General features: G+C 44.8%; 2 protein-coding genes across 4 annotated transcripts in view; one reads left to right on the top strand and one right to left on the bottom strand.

The window, feature by feature from the left end:
* TIMP3 (TIMP metallopeptidase inhibitor 3) overlaps nt 1-11751 on the bottom strand; it is a 60294-nt gene extending 48543 nt beyond the window's left edge. The window contains exon 1 of the mRNA XM_066634325.1: nt 11374-11751. Coding sequence (XP_066490422.1) covers nt 11374-11497 — 124 coding nt within the window. The 5' untranslated portion in view covers nt 11498-11751. The remainder of the gene's footprint in view (nt 1-11373) is intronic.
* The window catches only part of SYN3 (synapsin III), a 195992-nt gene that overhangs the window by 93359 nt on the left and 85844 nt on the right, over nt 1-16789 (top strand). The gene's annotated exons all lie outside the window — the stretch shown is intronic.

Here is a 16789-nt window from a genome sequence, read left to right as displayed (position 1 = left end):
CAAAGTATAATTATCTTCTCCTGAGCTCCAAGTGTTATTGGAAGCATATTACTTTGGAACAGAGGCACTGATAACATTTTAATAACCAATATGGGTGATGACTGGATGGTGAACTGAAAAGTAGTGTTAGCAAGAAATATCCAGGGGTGGGGGCTGCTTTGTACAAAAAAACAAGGTAATCTAGACTGGATAAAATGCCAAGAGGAATAAGATTTTATTGCAACTCCAAGAGTCTAGGATGCAATAGGTCTTCATTTTAAGCCATTTCTGCCCAGCGCTGCATACACTCAACAGGGATCAAATGTGTATACCTATGGATTGGGCAGAAATGGGTTAAAATAGGAAGAAGTGGTAGAATAAGACTGTAAAGTTGATTTGTTGTATAGTCTTAGTGGGTATGGCTATAAGAGCTGTCATGACAAGCTCTTGCGCTTCAAAATTTACCTCTACACCACTTCCAGTAAGGGAACAGGAAACAGATGGTAACCTACAGCTAAGCAACATGTTCAGGAAAATCATTTTGTAGGGGTCTTCCTGGCCTGTACAACTAAAGACTGTACATGAAGGATAACACTTTTGAATACTATCCCAATGAAGAAAAATGTCCTGCATATAGAAAACTAGCAATCAGAGGCAGAGATGCAATCTGGCAGTGATAGATCAGCCAAAGTGACTTTAATGTGCTTCCCATTGCCACGCTTTTATGTGGTATCATTTGTCACTCTGATTTGCTGAGTGACAGTAGGGAGGGACCATAAGATTTGTTCATCTTCCTTGTTTACATAATCTGATTTTCTGAGAGAGCAAACCCTGTACTGGTTTCAACACTCTCATTTAATTATACTGTACATTCAAGGGTGGATCAGAGTTGGGGGGGGAAGAGTCAAGAGTCTATCTCTTATAGACTGAGCGCTGAAATAAAAACTGACCTACTGCCTGTAGTATTATATTCTCCAACGACCCCAATTTATCTGGGATACTCATTTTTTTTCCTGATCCCTATCCCTGGTAAAAGAGTATCTCTATTTTGTCCTTCTTCTTGCCTTTTAGCAATGGAAGTTAAATTATTATTAGCATGGGCTGCTAGAATTGTCATTTTGGGGGCATTCAGCTCCATTCCCAGTGCCTCCAGAACTGATATCTCTGAAGGGGGAGCAGATGCATTGTCTCTAGTATCATTAGCACGTGAACACTAAGGCCCCGTACAGTGTGCAGACTGCCAGTTCACATGCTGCAGCTGCTGAGGAATATTTGAGCTACTGCTAACCTATTATAGGACAATTACATTTTTAATACATCTTAACCTAAAGAACAAATGCTCTCCTGACTTTTAATCATTGGAGAACAGTTGATTGCAAAGCAAATGAATACCTAATACAGAAGATGGAGTAGAGCCTTTAGTGATGTATTGTCAGATGTGAAATGTTGGAGTGTATGTAATATACAGAGTTCATAGTTATAAAAAAAAGCACAAGGACCTGTAAATGATCCAAGTTGAGCCTCAAGCAAAAAGTCCAACAAAAAAAAGGAGGCAAGGTTGCAACATTGTCTCCTGCATCTTTAGATGTTTGGACAGGGTTAAAACTGTGAAAAATCTGCAAGAAAGGCAGTTAGGTAAAAAGGGATTAGGATTGAGCTCAGGTCTGCCTTGGCACCTTCCTTTTGAAACCCATCTCAAATTATGCAACCTTAGCATCTGATGTCACTTTCGCATTTGATGTCACTTAAAATTATGCAACTCGGGGCTCAACTATCCAACTTTCCAGGGCTGATGCAGCTGTGCGAACAGGGCAATACACTGCATCCTGCAGTGGAGGGGGGAGCAGTCACGGAGGCCTCCTCAAGGTAAGGGAACTGCATTGCAATTGTAAAGTTGGATAGGATTGCAATCCTAATCCTAACGGCGCAATCCTAACCATGTCTACTGAAAAGTAAGCCCCACTGAGTTCAGAGGGACCTACTCTCAGGTATGTGTGTATACAATTGCAATAACTGAATAAGCACATTCTGAATTATAGGGTCCAGTCCCGCCCCCCCCCCCCCAATGCAGGCATTCAGTTCCTCTTGAAACCACATTTAGTATTTTCTTAAACACACATACACACCCTCTCCTTTCTACTCCATCTTGCTACTTCATTTACTTGCAGAGTTGCAAGAAAGTAGTTTCAATAGATGTGTCCTGGCAGCCAGGCCATAAACACCAGCCCTTGCTACACTGGCTCCTCCCTCCAAAACTTGCATTTTGTCAGGGGGATGAAGAGCCATAAACTCTTGCTGCCGACCGCAGGTTCCTTCCCCTTCCCCCCTACACACATACACATTTTATTGTATAAACCAGCATGTAGTTTAGTCTGCCTAAACACTGAACTAGTACACTGTTAGAAGTCTCCATGGAAACACTTAACTCTTCATCAGGGAAGAGTTTGGATCTGATTCTTCCTTTTTTGGCTCGTGAGGAGCATGGCAATGTTTACTAAAGAGATCCTGGCAGAGCTGTTAGTTTAAAGAAGAACTTGGCCCTTCACAGCCCTCACTCTCCTTCACAGAATTATGGACCTGACAAGTTTAAACAAAAAAATTGCCATTTAATATAGGAAACTATCTTCCACTTTGTACACCAATCTGTGATGGATATACCTGGTTAAAAAGTTGTACTACAGGTACACTCCAATTCCACTCCCGTTTGCATAAATTACTATTCAATTACTTGAATAGTTATTCCAAGGCTGAATCGATTCAAAATAAAATGTAGATAAATCCAAACTTTGGATTCAGTGATGAAGGCTTTATACCAGGGGCATCATAAGGCCCAGGGGCCGGATGCGGCCCACGGAAGGTTTTTATCCGGCCTTCAGGCTCTCAGCTGCTGAGCAGTGCTGAGGTGTTACTGCTAAAAGGGCAGCCCCCACAAAAATTGGGCTCTCCCATATCTTGAATTGCATGATTTCTCTTCTGTCATTTGTAGTTAATGAATTCCTAAGTGAGAAAAAGTGCTTATTTTTGGTTATGAGTTGTTTAATGACATCACTTCCGGCCTTCAGCAGGCATCATGAATACCATTCGGCCCTCGGTATGAAATGAGTTTGACACCCCTGTTTTATACCATCAAGGATTCAGAGGTTGTGTTATCGCTGGGTTATTAGCCTGAAGCAACAACCCCAGTTATCCCATGTATTCTAGATTTTTTAAGCACTGAGGCACTGGAGTATTTCTAGGAAATTCTGTACTCCACCCATTTCTGCATATCTGTGCAGAATATCCCTCCTGTTATTTACATGACCCTTTATCCCAGGATAAATGAAGAATGAGTTAGGAAGCAGGCATCGGAGGCAGGGTTCCTATGCTGATTGTGATGTTTATCAGTTAGAGCAGCATTTCTCAAACTGTGGGTTGGGACCCACTAGGTGGGTTGCAAGCCAATTTCAGGTGGGTCCCTATTCATTTCAATATTTTATTTTTAATATATTAGAGTTGATGCTACCATGGTATATGACTGCATTTGGGGAAATGTTACAGACCTGTACTTTTAACAGGCTACTGTGAAGATGCTTTTAACTATGATAGTAAATGGGACTTACTCCTGGGTAAGTGTGGGTAGGACTGCAGCCAAGAATTGTCAAAATTTTTCCTGCTTGATGTCACTTCTGGTCATGACATCGCTTCCAGTGGGTCCTGACAGATTCTCATTCTAAAAAGTGGGTCCCGGTGCTAAATGTGTGAGAACCACTGAGTTAGAGTGTTGCATTTACTCCAGTTCACACAATCATGGGAAAACTATCTCTGAGCACATACCCGCTACCATCTCAAAAGTATAAATAAGGACACACTTGTAACACCTTTATTCTCATACCAAGGATCATTGCCTAAGCACAAAAACAACCCAGATACACAAGCAATTATACACTGCTGAAGGCTTTTCTTTGCCAGTTTTGTGCTATTTATAATAGCCTGCCTCTATCAATTTAAAAGATTAGGAAGTCTTTTGATTAACAATATATTAACCAACGCAATTCTTCTTCCCATCACCACCACCACTGGTGCATCAGTGCCAAAAACAGGCATACTGTATCCAGTGGGGGGGGGGGTGATACTGATGCTTCAACAGGGACAGAGGATTTAAATCCCTTACACCTCCTCAATGGGTCTCCTTGAATCTGAGCCAGCTTTATAGGTGGCACAAGTCCAAGGAGAAAAGGGGACAGGGATGCTGCAGGAAAGGGGGATAGGATCCAGCACATGCCATTGTTGCCAGATCCACCCCTCCAGCAGCCTCCCCACCCTGTCATGCTCACACCCCACCTCTCCACTGTTTTGCCTGTGCTGGCAGGAGGTGGGAGAGCCAAGGACGCACAGCCGCCACAACCCAGCAGCACACTACTCAGCACACTGCCAGAAAGCACTTTGTGCCACTTCTGCAGCCACTGGCAGCAGTTGCTGGGTACAGAACACATGTTCCATCACTGGCCGAAGCCCATAGGATTGGGCTGTTAGAAACGTATAATTGTCCTCCAATAAGTTATCAATAGTCAGGCAGTTAAACAGCAAGTGTGAAACAGCAGGCTGTGCGCTGCCTGGCACTGGAGTTTTTGTGCTCATGCATGTATATGCACTAAATACAGGATACATCTATCTCCCGTGCAGAAATTTAACTTCTAGAGACCCTGAGAAAGAAGGCTGAACCTGCAGAAAGAAAATTCAAGAATTCACACTAACAACAATTTTAGGAAGTTATCCCCAAAGTCAAAACTAGGGACAGAGTTGAGATCACAAAATAGAACTTGTATCTATGATAAAAAGGGGCCATTGGAGGATATTCAAATTCACACATTTACGGGTTGGTTCAGACGCGACCCGTGAATGATCCAACATAAGCAACAAGGTGTAGGGTTGCCAACTCTAACCAAAGCAATTCCTAGAGATTTTCTTTCCAGCATCAGCCAGAGCAGGCCCTGTTAACATCTCCATGATTGCTTTCAGTAGTCTTTGGAGCTTGATGCTGATTCCTGAAGACTCCAGGCCAATCCTGCAGAGTTGGCAACCCTGAGAAAAAGGTATGATAATTTGCAATTCTTTATCCAGGTAGACAGATTGTTGTCTCAGAATAACCATCTCATTAAAGTTGCCAATCCTTGACTGCTCAAACAACTTCAGAAGCACACCTTACTTTTGTGGTAATTTTCATATTAGCTAAATAGTCCTTGTTTGTTTGTGTAAATTGCCCTAAATTTTTGCTCAAACACTTCTTGGTGCTCTCCATCCTCTCCCTTGTTTTGTATCCCACTGAATACTAGGACACTGAAACTAGTACATTCGGGAAAAGACCTGGAAAACATACTGTTCCTTTCTCCCTTGCAACACACCCACCAGGACAGAAAAGGAGGAACAGCGATCATGCTGTCAGCCAACACTTCTCTCCAGGCAGACAGATGCAGGGAAATCCCTGGTCAGCAACTAATACTTAACAGGGCCTCTATTTTGAACTGAGCAAGGGCTGAAGGACCACCAACATTGGCTCCACTCACTCCCTCACTCAAACACAAGCAAAGGTTTCTTTACAGTATTATGCTCTCTAACCCCAACACAAGCTTTGGCAGATCCCTTCTGTTAGGCACCTTAGCAGAGTAATATGACTATTAGTATGTACTAGTAGTACTAGTAAGAAGTACCCAGTGTGGGTACACATGCAGCAGAAAAGTGGTAGGATTCTGGGTGATATAATGGCTTAAGTTTTCCATACTGGTACCAGGTTGTTGGAGGCCTGCAGAAAGCCTTGCACTGGACCCCCCCCCCCCAGAACTTCTCTTCCCTGACCAAAAGGCATACTGGGTACTTCTACTGCCACAAATTCTGGTGGTTCAAGAGTTTGCCTTGCCAGGTGACCCTTTGATAGTTATGAACCTTCAGCCTGTACCCAACCTGGCCAACGTTGACATGGTTCCTGATATCACTTCAGACTACAGGTGTACTCCTTTTGAATGTGCCTCTGCATAAAAAGATTCCCTACAAGCAGAAAATGAGCACAGCATGCAGTGGACTAGACTAGAACCTTTTTCTCTGATGTGCTAGTTTTCTATTAGTAGGGAAGTTCTTTTACATGGGAAAATAGTCAGATATGTCCCAGCTACAGTCTGAAGAGGTCCATTCCATTTCACCACCTCAGCATTCTACTGCCTCATTCTGCTACATAGTGAGGACCAAAGAGGAAGCCTTTGAGAGACAAATTTGTCTCTCCATAAGCTTATCCCCAAGGCTCTAACTATGCATTACAATTGGCATGGTTGTACTGACTTCCTTAAAATGCAGAAGGGGTGCATGGAATGCACAACCCTTCTGAAACCCACACTTCTTTAATCTAGCAATCCAATTCTAAGCATTTGGGCTGGTCTCTGTGCTTGAGATGCTGTTCTTAGGGCCAAATCCTTTCCAGTTTTCCAGTGCTGGTGCAACTGTGCCAACAGGGCATGCACTGAATCCTGTAGTAGAGGGCACTCATGGAGGCATCCCCAAGGTATGGGGATGTTTGCTCCTATTCCTCAGGACTGCACTGCAACTGCACGGCATTGGAAAGCTGGATAGGACTGGCCCTTAATTACTTGTCATAACATTAAGATTTTAACGGGTTAGCCTAGCACATCTTATGGTGTCCTGTAAACCAATTTTGAGGTTGTTGAGTTGGCATAGGACATGATCCAGCAAAAGATAAGCACCACTATTTCAATGGGCAAATTAAGACTATTGGCCATTGAAACAGTGGTGCTTATCTCACCACTAATTATTTCACACTGACATCAGTGGTGCTAACTTTGGCTGGATTGCATCCATGGTATTTGCTGCTATTGAGTAGTCCAAATGTACTAATGCAAAGTAGTAAATGTAAATAACAAATATAAAAACAAGCAAAATACAAGAATTTTATTTATTTCTTTGCTTTCTGGAAAGATGCATCCCTCCAGAAAGTGCCAATAGGAGTGTGACTGTGGATGTGTGCTTTAAACTCAAATAAAACAAGAGATATAAATATAGCAACAAATTATCCTAATGACCAGCCAAAGGATTTATGGGTGTAAAAGAAGCATACATTCTCATGCATCACAGCAGATCAGAGGCATGTGGAGTAGTTTCTGCTCTAAAAGCAGACAAAAGTTCATGTTTTCAGGAAAAGGCAGGCTATCTTTGACAATGGTCTTTGATTTGTCATGCCTATTCCTACAAAGCAAAGAAAGTAGAAGCAATAAAAATCTTTTAAGTGAACTCTGAGTTGTCCCAGTTACTCAGATGATCCTCTGGGGTAATACCATTCACAAAATGTTTCAGTCTATACTTATTCAAAACCGTAATACTCCCAGCACTTTTTTGAAAAACAGGTCACATTTTTCTTGACTTTCAGCACCCAATTTACAACCAAACTAGACATGAATAAGAAGACATTGCTAAAATCTTTCCCTGAGTTTGGATTTTTTTTAACACTTACAGAGGAATTTTATGCATGTATACTCACAAGCAAGACTATTGTATTCAGTAGGATCATCTCAGGTAGGTATGCATAGGCTTGCACCTTGAGAAGTGGAAATTGCTGAGTGATGGCATAAGAAATCTAAATCCACCCATGCTCTAGAGCCGCATTTCTCAACGTGTATGTCCACCTATTGGAAGTACCACCCTAAGAAACTGGCAATGACTATCGCCAGTTACTTGCAGATTGGGATGCCAGATGCCACACAATAAATACCAATAAGAGGCTCAGGGCAGACGGGAAGGATTCTGAGCACGTGAAAAGCACACTCTGGAGGTCTGCCCATTGAGCAGAGCCTCCTACTGCTGCTTGTCATGTTGCATTGCTGGTCTTGCTGCCAGGCAGTGGGGGTCCCATGGGTACCACCGGACACCACCTCAAGTACCACTGGTGGTATGAGTACCACTGGTTGAGAAATGCTACTCTAGAGCAGGGGTGTCCAATGTTTTTGGCAGGAGGGCCACATCATCTCTCTGACACTGCGTCGGGGGCTGGGGAAAGGAAGAATTAATTTACATTTGAATAAATTTACATAAGTTTACATAAATGAATATATTAAAGATGAACTTATATGAATGAATGAAGGTCTTGCAATAGCTCAAGGCCTATAAAAGGCCTTGCACAAAGCAAGGCTGGCCTTTCCTTTGCTGCCACTACTGCATCACAGACATGAAGCAGCAAGCAGTGGAGGAAGCCTTCATCCCACAGCTCATGCAAAAAGGTCAAACAGTTGCCTTCACGCTGAGAGCAGTTGTGTCAGGCCAGTGCAGGCTGCAACAAATCTCTGGACGGCCAAAGGCTCATTAGAGACTTATTAGAAGCCTCATTAGGGGGCTTCCCGAGGGCGCATTGAGAGGCCTCAAGGGCCGCATGTGGCCCCAGGGCCGGGGTTTGGGCACCCCTGCTCTAGAGCAAAGCAGTATTCTCAGCACAACAGGGGAAGTGTCAGAATTTTCAGGGCCAGTCTTACTGTAAAGCAAAATAAAGCTATCGCTTCAAGTGTCATATCCTAGAGAAAGAGCCATTTTCCTGCTTCTAGTCTCCATCTCTGTGCCATTTAAAAAAACAACAAATGAGCTCCAGTTCAGAGCAAGGGCATTATTTTGTCTTGTACTTCAGGGGTAATAATAACTCCATGGGTCCCCTCCGCCACTATACATCTACCTCAACTGCCACAGTTACTATCCCTTCCATGACAGCTTCTATGCCAGTCAGGGTCTGAGGGAATGCTTCCACCCACATGGTTTTTCTAACAATGTGTTTAGCTTGCCATGCAAGCAGTGAATCTCCCAAAGGCCTGGGTAGCACTTGTGTGGTATACTAAACATGTTGTTAGAGGATCCATATGGGCAAAAGCCTCCCATCAGCATGGGAGCAGTCGTGGTGATGACAGTAACTACAATGGTCAGGATATACGTATGTAAGGGAGGGATCTCAAACTAGCGCTACCAGTACTGAACTACGGAGTGTGACCACAGTCTCTGTGACTGGTAAACCTTCTCATTCAGCCTTTTTAAAGACTGACACTTAAAGGAGACAACTTGTTCTTGTCATCATTTGGACATAATGAGTATCCTTTTATTTACTAGAGGCTGAAGAGCTTCCTGGATCAAACCAGTGGGTTTCAGAATAGTAGCCTTGAGGACAAGCCATCATATGAACGCATGAAGCTGCCTGATGGCAAGTCTAACCATTGGACCATCTAGCTCAGTAGAGATCTACACTGACTGGCTTTGTAGATGCTGACTGTCTTGGGTTTTCTAAAAAGGGTCTCTTCCAGTCCTACATGAAGTTACCAGGTATCTAACCTAGGATCTTCAGCATGAAAAGCATGTGCTCTGTTGTGGAGCTCCCATAATGTACAGTAGTAACACAGAATAGAGGTTTAGAGGTTAATAATACCCATTTCGTACCAGAAAGGGAATCAACAGATTGGTACTAGGCACAGAATTCTGTTAGTGGGTGGCCAAAAGAAAAGTTTTGGGCACTCATCAGCAGCAATAACTGCAGCAGATAGTCCACGAAAGCTGAACATGTGTGGTCAATGTGTAGTTGTTTGCAACCAAATCAAACAGGGAAGAATAACACTTAGTGCCCAATCCTATCCAGTTTTCCAGTGCTGGTGCAGTCATGTTAGTGGGGCATGCACTGCATCCTGTGGTGGGGAGGCAGTCACAGAGGCCTCCTAAAGGTATGGGAACATTTGTTCCCTTACCTTGGGGTGGCATTGTGGCTACACCAGTGCTGGGAAATTGGATAGGATTGGGCCCTCAGTGTCCATTAATGCCACTGCTCTACTATAAAAAGTTGAGTCACTTATCTGAGAAAAAAAAATGCTGTGTGAAGGAAAACGCCTTTATCAAAAACATTATTTCTCAAGGTCAAATGACACTCTTCTTTTCTGTTCTGAAGCTACATACCCACATGCAAATTTTGCACCTGCACATTTGAATGCAAATGGTGTAGAAAATTTAAAAGGTTAGCAATACCTCTCTCTGACCTTATTTCTAATGTTAGGGACACATGCAGCCCAGTTTGCAAGGCTAGCAGCATAATCCTGTGCATGCCTACTCTGAAGTAGGTCCTATTCAACAAAGAGACTTGGTCCCATGCAAGTGTGTATAGGATTGCATCCTAATTGCTGTGACCAACGCTATTTGCAAGTTGCCAGGCACAGGTCCACAGAGTGAGAGAATCTGCCCTGTACTTCTGTTATAGTATTTGCTGTTGACACTTAAGCTGCTTGGAGGACATTTTGACTGTACACACCAATTTTGCTTTTGTCTTTGTAGGGAAAAGGCTAGTTTTACAGCGATAAGATTTAGAAATGCACACAGTACATTGTCTTGGAGACTTTGCGATTTTGAGATAAATTTTACGCTAAGTTTTAAAACTTCTGTTCAGCATTTCTTCAGGAATATATTGAGGGGGGGGGGAGAGGGATATTACAAATATACACAATTGAAATTCAGTGTTCTTTCTCACTATGTTTTAAACCTGTCACCTACATTTCATTGTTCCAGTGTTAGCCAGACCAGCTGAATGCAGCAGCAAACAATACCTAATACATCAGAAAGCAAATTCCTCCTTGCCTCTTGGACGGAACTAGTTCAAACTCTGTGAACATATTCACCTCCCAGCTCCTGTTCTGAAGCTGCCTTGTTCTAGTTTTTCCAGAAACTCACTCCTGACATCATGGAATGCAACAGGGAACTCTCTAGCTATCAGTAAACATCATACCACAAGAACATGATCCGTGCTGTTCACGTTCGGAGAGCACAAGTGTGAAAGTGAGAGGGTCTAAATAAGAGAAGGTGGTCTTGAGATTTTTGTGGCACACTGATTTACTATGAAAAGATTTACTGCAAGATTCACTGTCTTGCAGCCCAGTAGGGATGGGACAGTGAAAAAGTACACCTAGCCTCATGGGGTGTGTGTGTGTGCTCCCTTGTCTCACGGTGTGTATGTGTGTGTGCCCTTGTCGCATGGTCTGTGTGTGTTTGTGTGTGCCCTTGTCTCATGGTATGTATGTGTGTGCTTGTCGCATGGTATGTGTGCTTGCATGTGTGTGCACCCTTGTCTCATGGTGTGTGTGCTGGTCTCATGGGGTGTGTGTTGTGTGTGTGTGTGTGTGCTGGACTCATGGGGTGTGTGTGTGTGGCTTTCTCACACTTCAATGCAAGGCTTAACCTTAATCTGTTTGAAGTGTAATACACACGTCTGCTATGTTGCCCAACAGGATGATGAGGACTCCCCAGATCTGGCTGCAGGAAGGCTTAAGCGCCACCAGCACCCCATCAGATGCTGCGGGTGGGGGTGGGAAGGGAGGAGGACTGAAGAGGGAGAGGCGAGCAACTCACCGATGTCCGAGTTGCAGAAAGCATCCTGGGGGTGGATGGGGACGCAGGTACAAGCCTCCACCGTCAGGTCACTCAGGCTCCAGCTGCAGAGCAGCGCGAAAAGGCTCAGCGCCCACCCGGACATCTCGCTGTGGCTGCGGCTGCAAGTGCCCTCTGCGGCTCTCCAGACCCACGGAGGGACAAGGCTGGCGGCTTCTCTTCCGAGGCGCCGGCGGTGCCTGCAGCCTCTCCTCGCACTGCGGGCGACGGCAGAGGCACTTTCGGGGCAGCTACCTGGAAGGGGCTGTGCGCTTTGCTAGAGCCCAGTCTGCGTCCCGCCGCACGCGCTGCAAGCTGCTCCCGGGCGTCCGGACTTCTCCGCTCCGGGCTGCAGTGGGGAGTTATAGCCTCGATCGCGCCCCTCTCGGGGTGCCGCCCCCAGGACCAATCGGAGCCCCGCATTACCTCATCCCTCCCTCTGGGAAAGGGGAGCGGCCAGCCGAAGCCCCGCTGGAGGCGGGGTCGCAGCCTGGGAGTCAGCTCCATTTAGGGAATCAGGCGCGTTCCAGGCTGGAGGCTGCCGGAGGGGGCTCGCCAAAGCGGGTGGGAGGGGCTGGCGAGGGCAGGAAGGGGTTAAATGCACCGTACCTGTGGTTGAAGGGCCTCCAAGCAGTGCCAGGAGGTACTGCCAAGAGATGAAGGGCGTGCTGGGGCTCCAAAGATCCCAGCCACCTTTGCCCAAAAGTGTGCAGGAGGAGGCAGGAAGCCTGGCAGCAGCAGCAGTCTAGCAACTGTTGACTCCCATGGAACTCCCCGACTCATGACTGAGCCCCTGTGTGTTGCAATCACAAAGCGCCATCCCGTCAAAGGTGGTTTTGGTGATCTCTGTGTACTGCTTACTCAGGGAATCATAGCCTGTCCTGGGAGTGGGGGGGTCCATCCCTATCCAACATTCCAGCACTGGTGCAGCCCAGAGGTAAGGGAACAAATATTCCCTTACTTTGAGGAGGCCTCAGTGACTCTTCCCTCCCCCCATGCTGTGCAGGACCCATTGGTAAGGCATTGTCAGCACCGGAAAGTTGGATAGGATTGGGCCCTACATCCCATCAAATGCAGCAGAACTTACTTCTGAGTAGACATGTCTAGGCTTGCACTGGCAGTTGTGTCAAGGTAGCCATTGGTCACTGATGGGACCACTTCCATATGTATTTTATTCCATATTTATTTTATTTAGGAGGGGGAGAGTAACTGGCCGTCCTCACCCCAGCAGTGTCTTTTCTAGTGGCTGTCTGCTGGTGTTCCTTTGCATCTTTTCAGATTGCTAGCCCTTTTGGGACAGGGAGCCATTAGTTGTTTGTCTGATTTTCTCTGAACTGCTTTGTAAACTTTTCATTGAAAAGAGATATATAAATAATATGCTCTTTTGGACACAGTGGCATCGATTTCTGAGTAGATGTGCACAGAACTGACAAGACAATTCTGGGAGCAGCCATAATACGGCAAGGGTGCTGAGAATTCTGTTTGAGATCCCTAGGGCCACTGTAGCTCACTGAATACCCTGAGAAGACAAAATGAAAAATATAGGATTTGCTCACACCATGGTATCTGTCTGAAGACTAATTCTGCATCTGATACATTAGCAATGAAATCCCTTCAAGTGGCTTTTTAGTTTTATCTTTTCATGTAAGAATGATGAAGAAAAACATTAATATTACACCTCTTTCCTCAATAAGATATGTGCTAATGGGGGAAATGGGTGGCATGTTCTCAAGGCACTGAAAAACAGTTATTTGATGCTGAAGTGTGTAATCCTGCCCAAAACCTTCCACTTAAAATTCACCGGTCACTATATAAACTAAAATAATTAAAATGGAGCTTGGAAAAACTCTGTCTTATCTTCCCAGGCACTTTCAGCTCTTAATCTTGGTGTGTATTACACTGTCACAGTACTGCAATTTATGGGGAGATCCTGTTTGTTTCTTTGGATTATTTTTTTCTTTTGCTTATTCCTCTTTGGAACAGTATAGGAGGGATAGAATCACAGCAAGGGAATGGCCAGATGCAAGATGTAATAAGGCAACATTATTATCCTGGGAAGGCAGGGTGGGGGATAATTAATCACATCAGGCCAGTGTGTGAAAAGTCAAAGCTCTGTCCTTAGGGTTTAAAAGATACATGCGCTGCTAGCATAATTTTGCTAGTATTAAAGCCTGGGGACAAACAGTTTCAAGTGTTCAAATATTAGGCTTCCCAGGCAGTGGCGGACCTCCCCTGCTCCACGTCCCGGGGCAAAGGTCCACAAGGGCACCCCCCACAGGATGCCACTGCCCCCCAAATGCAAATCCACCCCCCACCACAACGTTTCAGAGCCTCCTGTGACTCCAGGGCACACCAAGGAAGCCTCCTGAGGCTTCCCTGCACACTTAAACTGCTTCTGGAAAACTGGAAGCACAGTTTCCGACCGCGTCAGAAGCTTGATAGAGGCTTCCGTGCTATCCTAGAAGCACAAAAGTCTCCATGCCTGGATGGCATAATTTGCGTTATGTGATATACAAATTATACACATACTTTTGCTACACAGAAGCATGGAAATGGAGGATGCCACTGCATCTGAAACAGTCCTTAGTCTATATACTGTTTTTTGTTGTTGTTTTTGCGAAGGTAAAAACTGTACTGTAGAGAGACCCTGAGACTGGAAGACCTTTGAAATTGCATATGTGTTTCTTTGAGAAAAGCAATTTGGTTTCAGGTTTTTAGGGGGGGGCGCTGATTCAACACCTACGATGATCCTGATGTGAACACATCAGGGTCTCCATAAATGCAAATTGATCTCCATCTTTCTTCACCTGCCACAATCACACAAACTCCAGGAGCCTCATGTATACTCCCCACATATAGGGGCCAATTCTCATCTCCATGTGAGTACTGCTGTGTTACAAACCTGCCAGCACCTTACAAACATAATTGGCACATTGACAAGAGGGCCAACATGATGTAAAATCAATCAAAAAGCTAAAGTGATAACAGATGAAGTATGGTTATAAATCTGCATCTAGGGCAGTGCTAGCATATCTTGAGCAAATCAGACACACCCATATTGAAATCTGATGTAATTGTGGCCAAAAACTTGACATCACCAGCAGCATCACTCTGAACCAGCGAATCACTAAGCTGCTTAACTTCATTGCGTAATTTATATGATTTGTGACTAAGGCCTAGCCTTTCAGTTCTTTTGGAAAGTGGCAGTAGTGGTTTTCAGCCAGTCCATGCTGAACTCAGCATGAATCCAATTTTTGCACCTCAAGGTGAGCACTTGAAAAATTCCTCTCATTGTAGGTTGCCAAAACACGAATCTGTACTGATTTCAGTGTTTGGTACTGGTGTTCACACAATCACTTTATCATGTTGCATCCACAACTGGAAATGGGCATGCTTGATTTTCAGTTGCCAGACAGGCAGCCCAATCCTAACCTGCCCTGGAGCAGACAGGCCAGTGGGACTATCCCACATCCAGGGCAGGGTTGGGGCTGAAAGCACTCAACCTGGGGCAAGGGGAATCACAACCCCTTACCCCAGGTAAAGCAGCAGCAGCCCCAATGGAGCTACTTAGATCTGCAAGTAGGCTATCAAGAGGTGGCGCAGATCTGAGCAGCCCGGAGCTGCCCCGGGCTACCAGGGAATGGGGATAGAATCCGGCATAAGAGCCAAATCTGGGTTACGCCCACAGGTCTGCCCACTGCCCGCCCTCCCCCGCCCCAAAAAGCCTCCCTCTCACCCTCCCCACACCCATGCAGACCCCTGCACCGACTGAGTTAGGCCGGTGCAGCTTTACCTGTTGCCCCAGCCAAGCAGGGCTTGGGCTGGCCTGTGTGTACATGCCATCCTCCCTCCTCCCCCAGTAGCGCAAAAGCGCTTTACAGCACTTTTGTGACACCAGTGGGCTGGCACAAGGGACTTGTGTTGGCCCAGGACACTCTCAAGATTGCGTCCACAGTGACTTTCTCTTATCTGCATTTAAGAGATTGGGAGTCAACCATGGGATCACACAATCCTCTCCTTGCTCTTCCCATCTCTGTAGCAAATTCTCCCTTCCCACCATAACTGCACTTAATGATTGTTTTAGCACCAATGTTAACTGTTGTTAAGACTGACTAGCGTGTTTGTTGATTCACATGTTAATGTGCATCACTTGATTTCTCTACACTTGATGACTGGTCACTGAATGTGTAAACTGAGTTCATGGAATAGCATTGTGCTTGACACCATAGGGAAGTTCTGACTTCCCTATGTATTCTGATGTCCCATTTTTCACACATGCAGGTAGACTCTTGATGTTGCAGTCATCAAGGAATGGACATGCCTGTGCAAATCAGTCCCCATGTTCACCTTTAATCGGAATCTGAAAGCTCTTTAGTTCAGTTTAGTGTTGATTTTAAACCTGGTTAAACAGGAAGAATGATTAGCTGTAACTGCAGTTAAGACACTGAACATGAGGTTAACTGAACTTGAAGGCAGGGGGAGAGAAATTTGCTCCAAGGAAAAGAGGGGCTGCAAGGACAGTGCATGCAATCTTGCAGCCTGCCCCAGTCATGTAATAGTAGTAAAGAGAGAGCTACTGTTGTGCCTGTCCCAGTCATTCCTAAAAGGGTCACAACAACAATGGTTGGTTCATCAGAAAATGTTTGCCATAGCATTGTAATCCTCTTATTCCTTTTTGCCTTTCCTTTTATAGGCTTTTGAAAAATTGCTTAATCTCCTCAACTTCATTACCAACAATGTTTTGGGAGAACTGGGGTAAATTAAGTATATAAGTAGAGTGCACTACGTTATGTCACTCAAACCTTTTGCAAGAAAAGTAAGATATCCAATAATAAAGCCAGTGTAATCATTCTTCAAAAGATGCTAAGAAGTTACTCTCTGGTGTAATTCAACCCACAGTACATAATGAGCGCTTATCTGGCACACTTAGAATACTTTGTTATCTGAAACAAGCCCTATGTCATTAATTGAAAACACATGAGTGAAGATAGTTGGGCTTTAAGATGAAACTGTACAGAGGCTGTGACGTGCCAGTAGCCTTGGGATATTTTTCCCCCAGGGCCCATACTTAGCTGAAACTTATGTCACAGTTTTGTTTGTTTGCTCCATCTCTGAGCACCTGAAAACCAATAATACTAGCATTTATGTGGTGCTTTTTGGACACATTAGATTTCTCTGGAAATGTGGCCCAGTGGGGGGCAGTAATTTTTAATGTATCATTAACACAGGGGAGGAATGTATAACCATGGCTGGAATTGGAGGGAGGGGCTTTAATCCTTTGCTGCTGCTATAGTTTTGATCCCAGTTTTGATGCTGCTGCTATTGTTTTGATCTTAGGCCCTCCCTCCCTGCAGCATGTGCTATTCTTAGTGGGAGGAAGATTCTTGCATACGGTGTG

This window comes from Tiliqua scincoides, chromosome 7, assembly GCF_035046505.1.
Source record: "Tiliqua scincoides isolate rTilSci1 chromosome 7, rTilSci1.hap2, whole genome shotgun sequence".
Taxonomy (NCBI): domain Eukaryota; kingdom Metazoa; phylum Chordata; class Lepidosauria; order Squamata; family Scincidae; genus Tiliqua; species Tiliqua scincoides.
The sequence above is the reverse complement of the archived record's forward strand: the minus strand, read 5'-3'. Positions and strand labels throughout refer to the sequence as shown.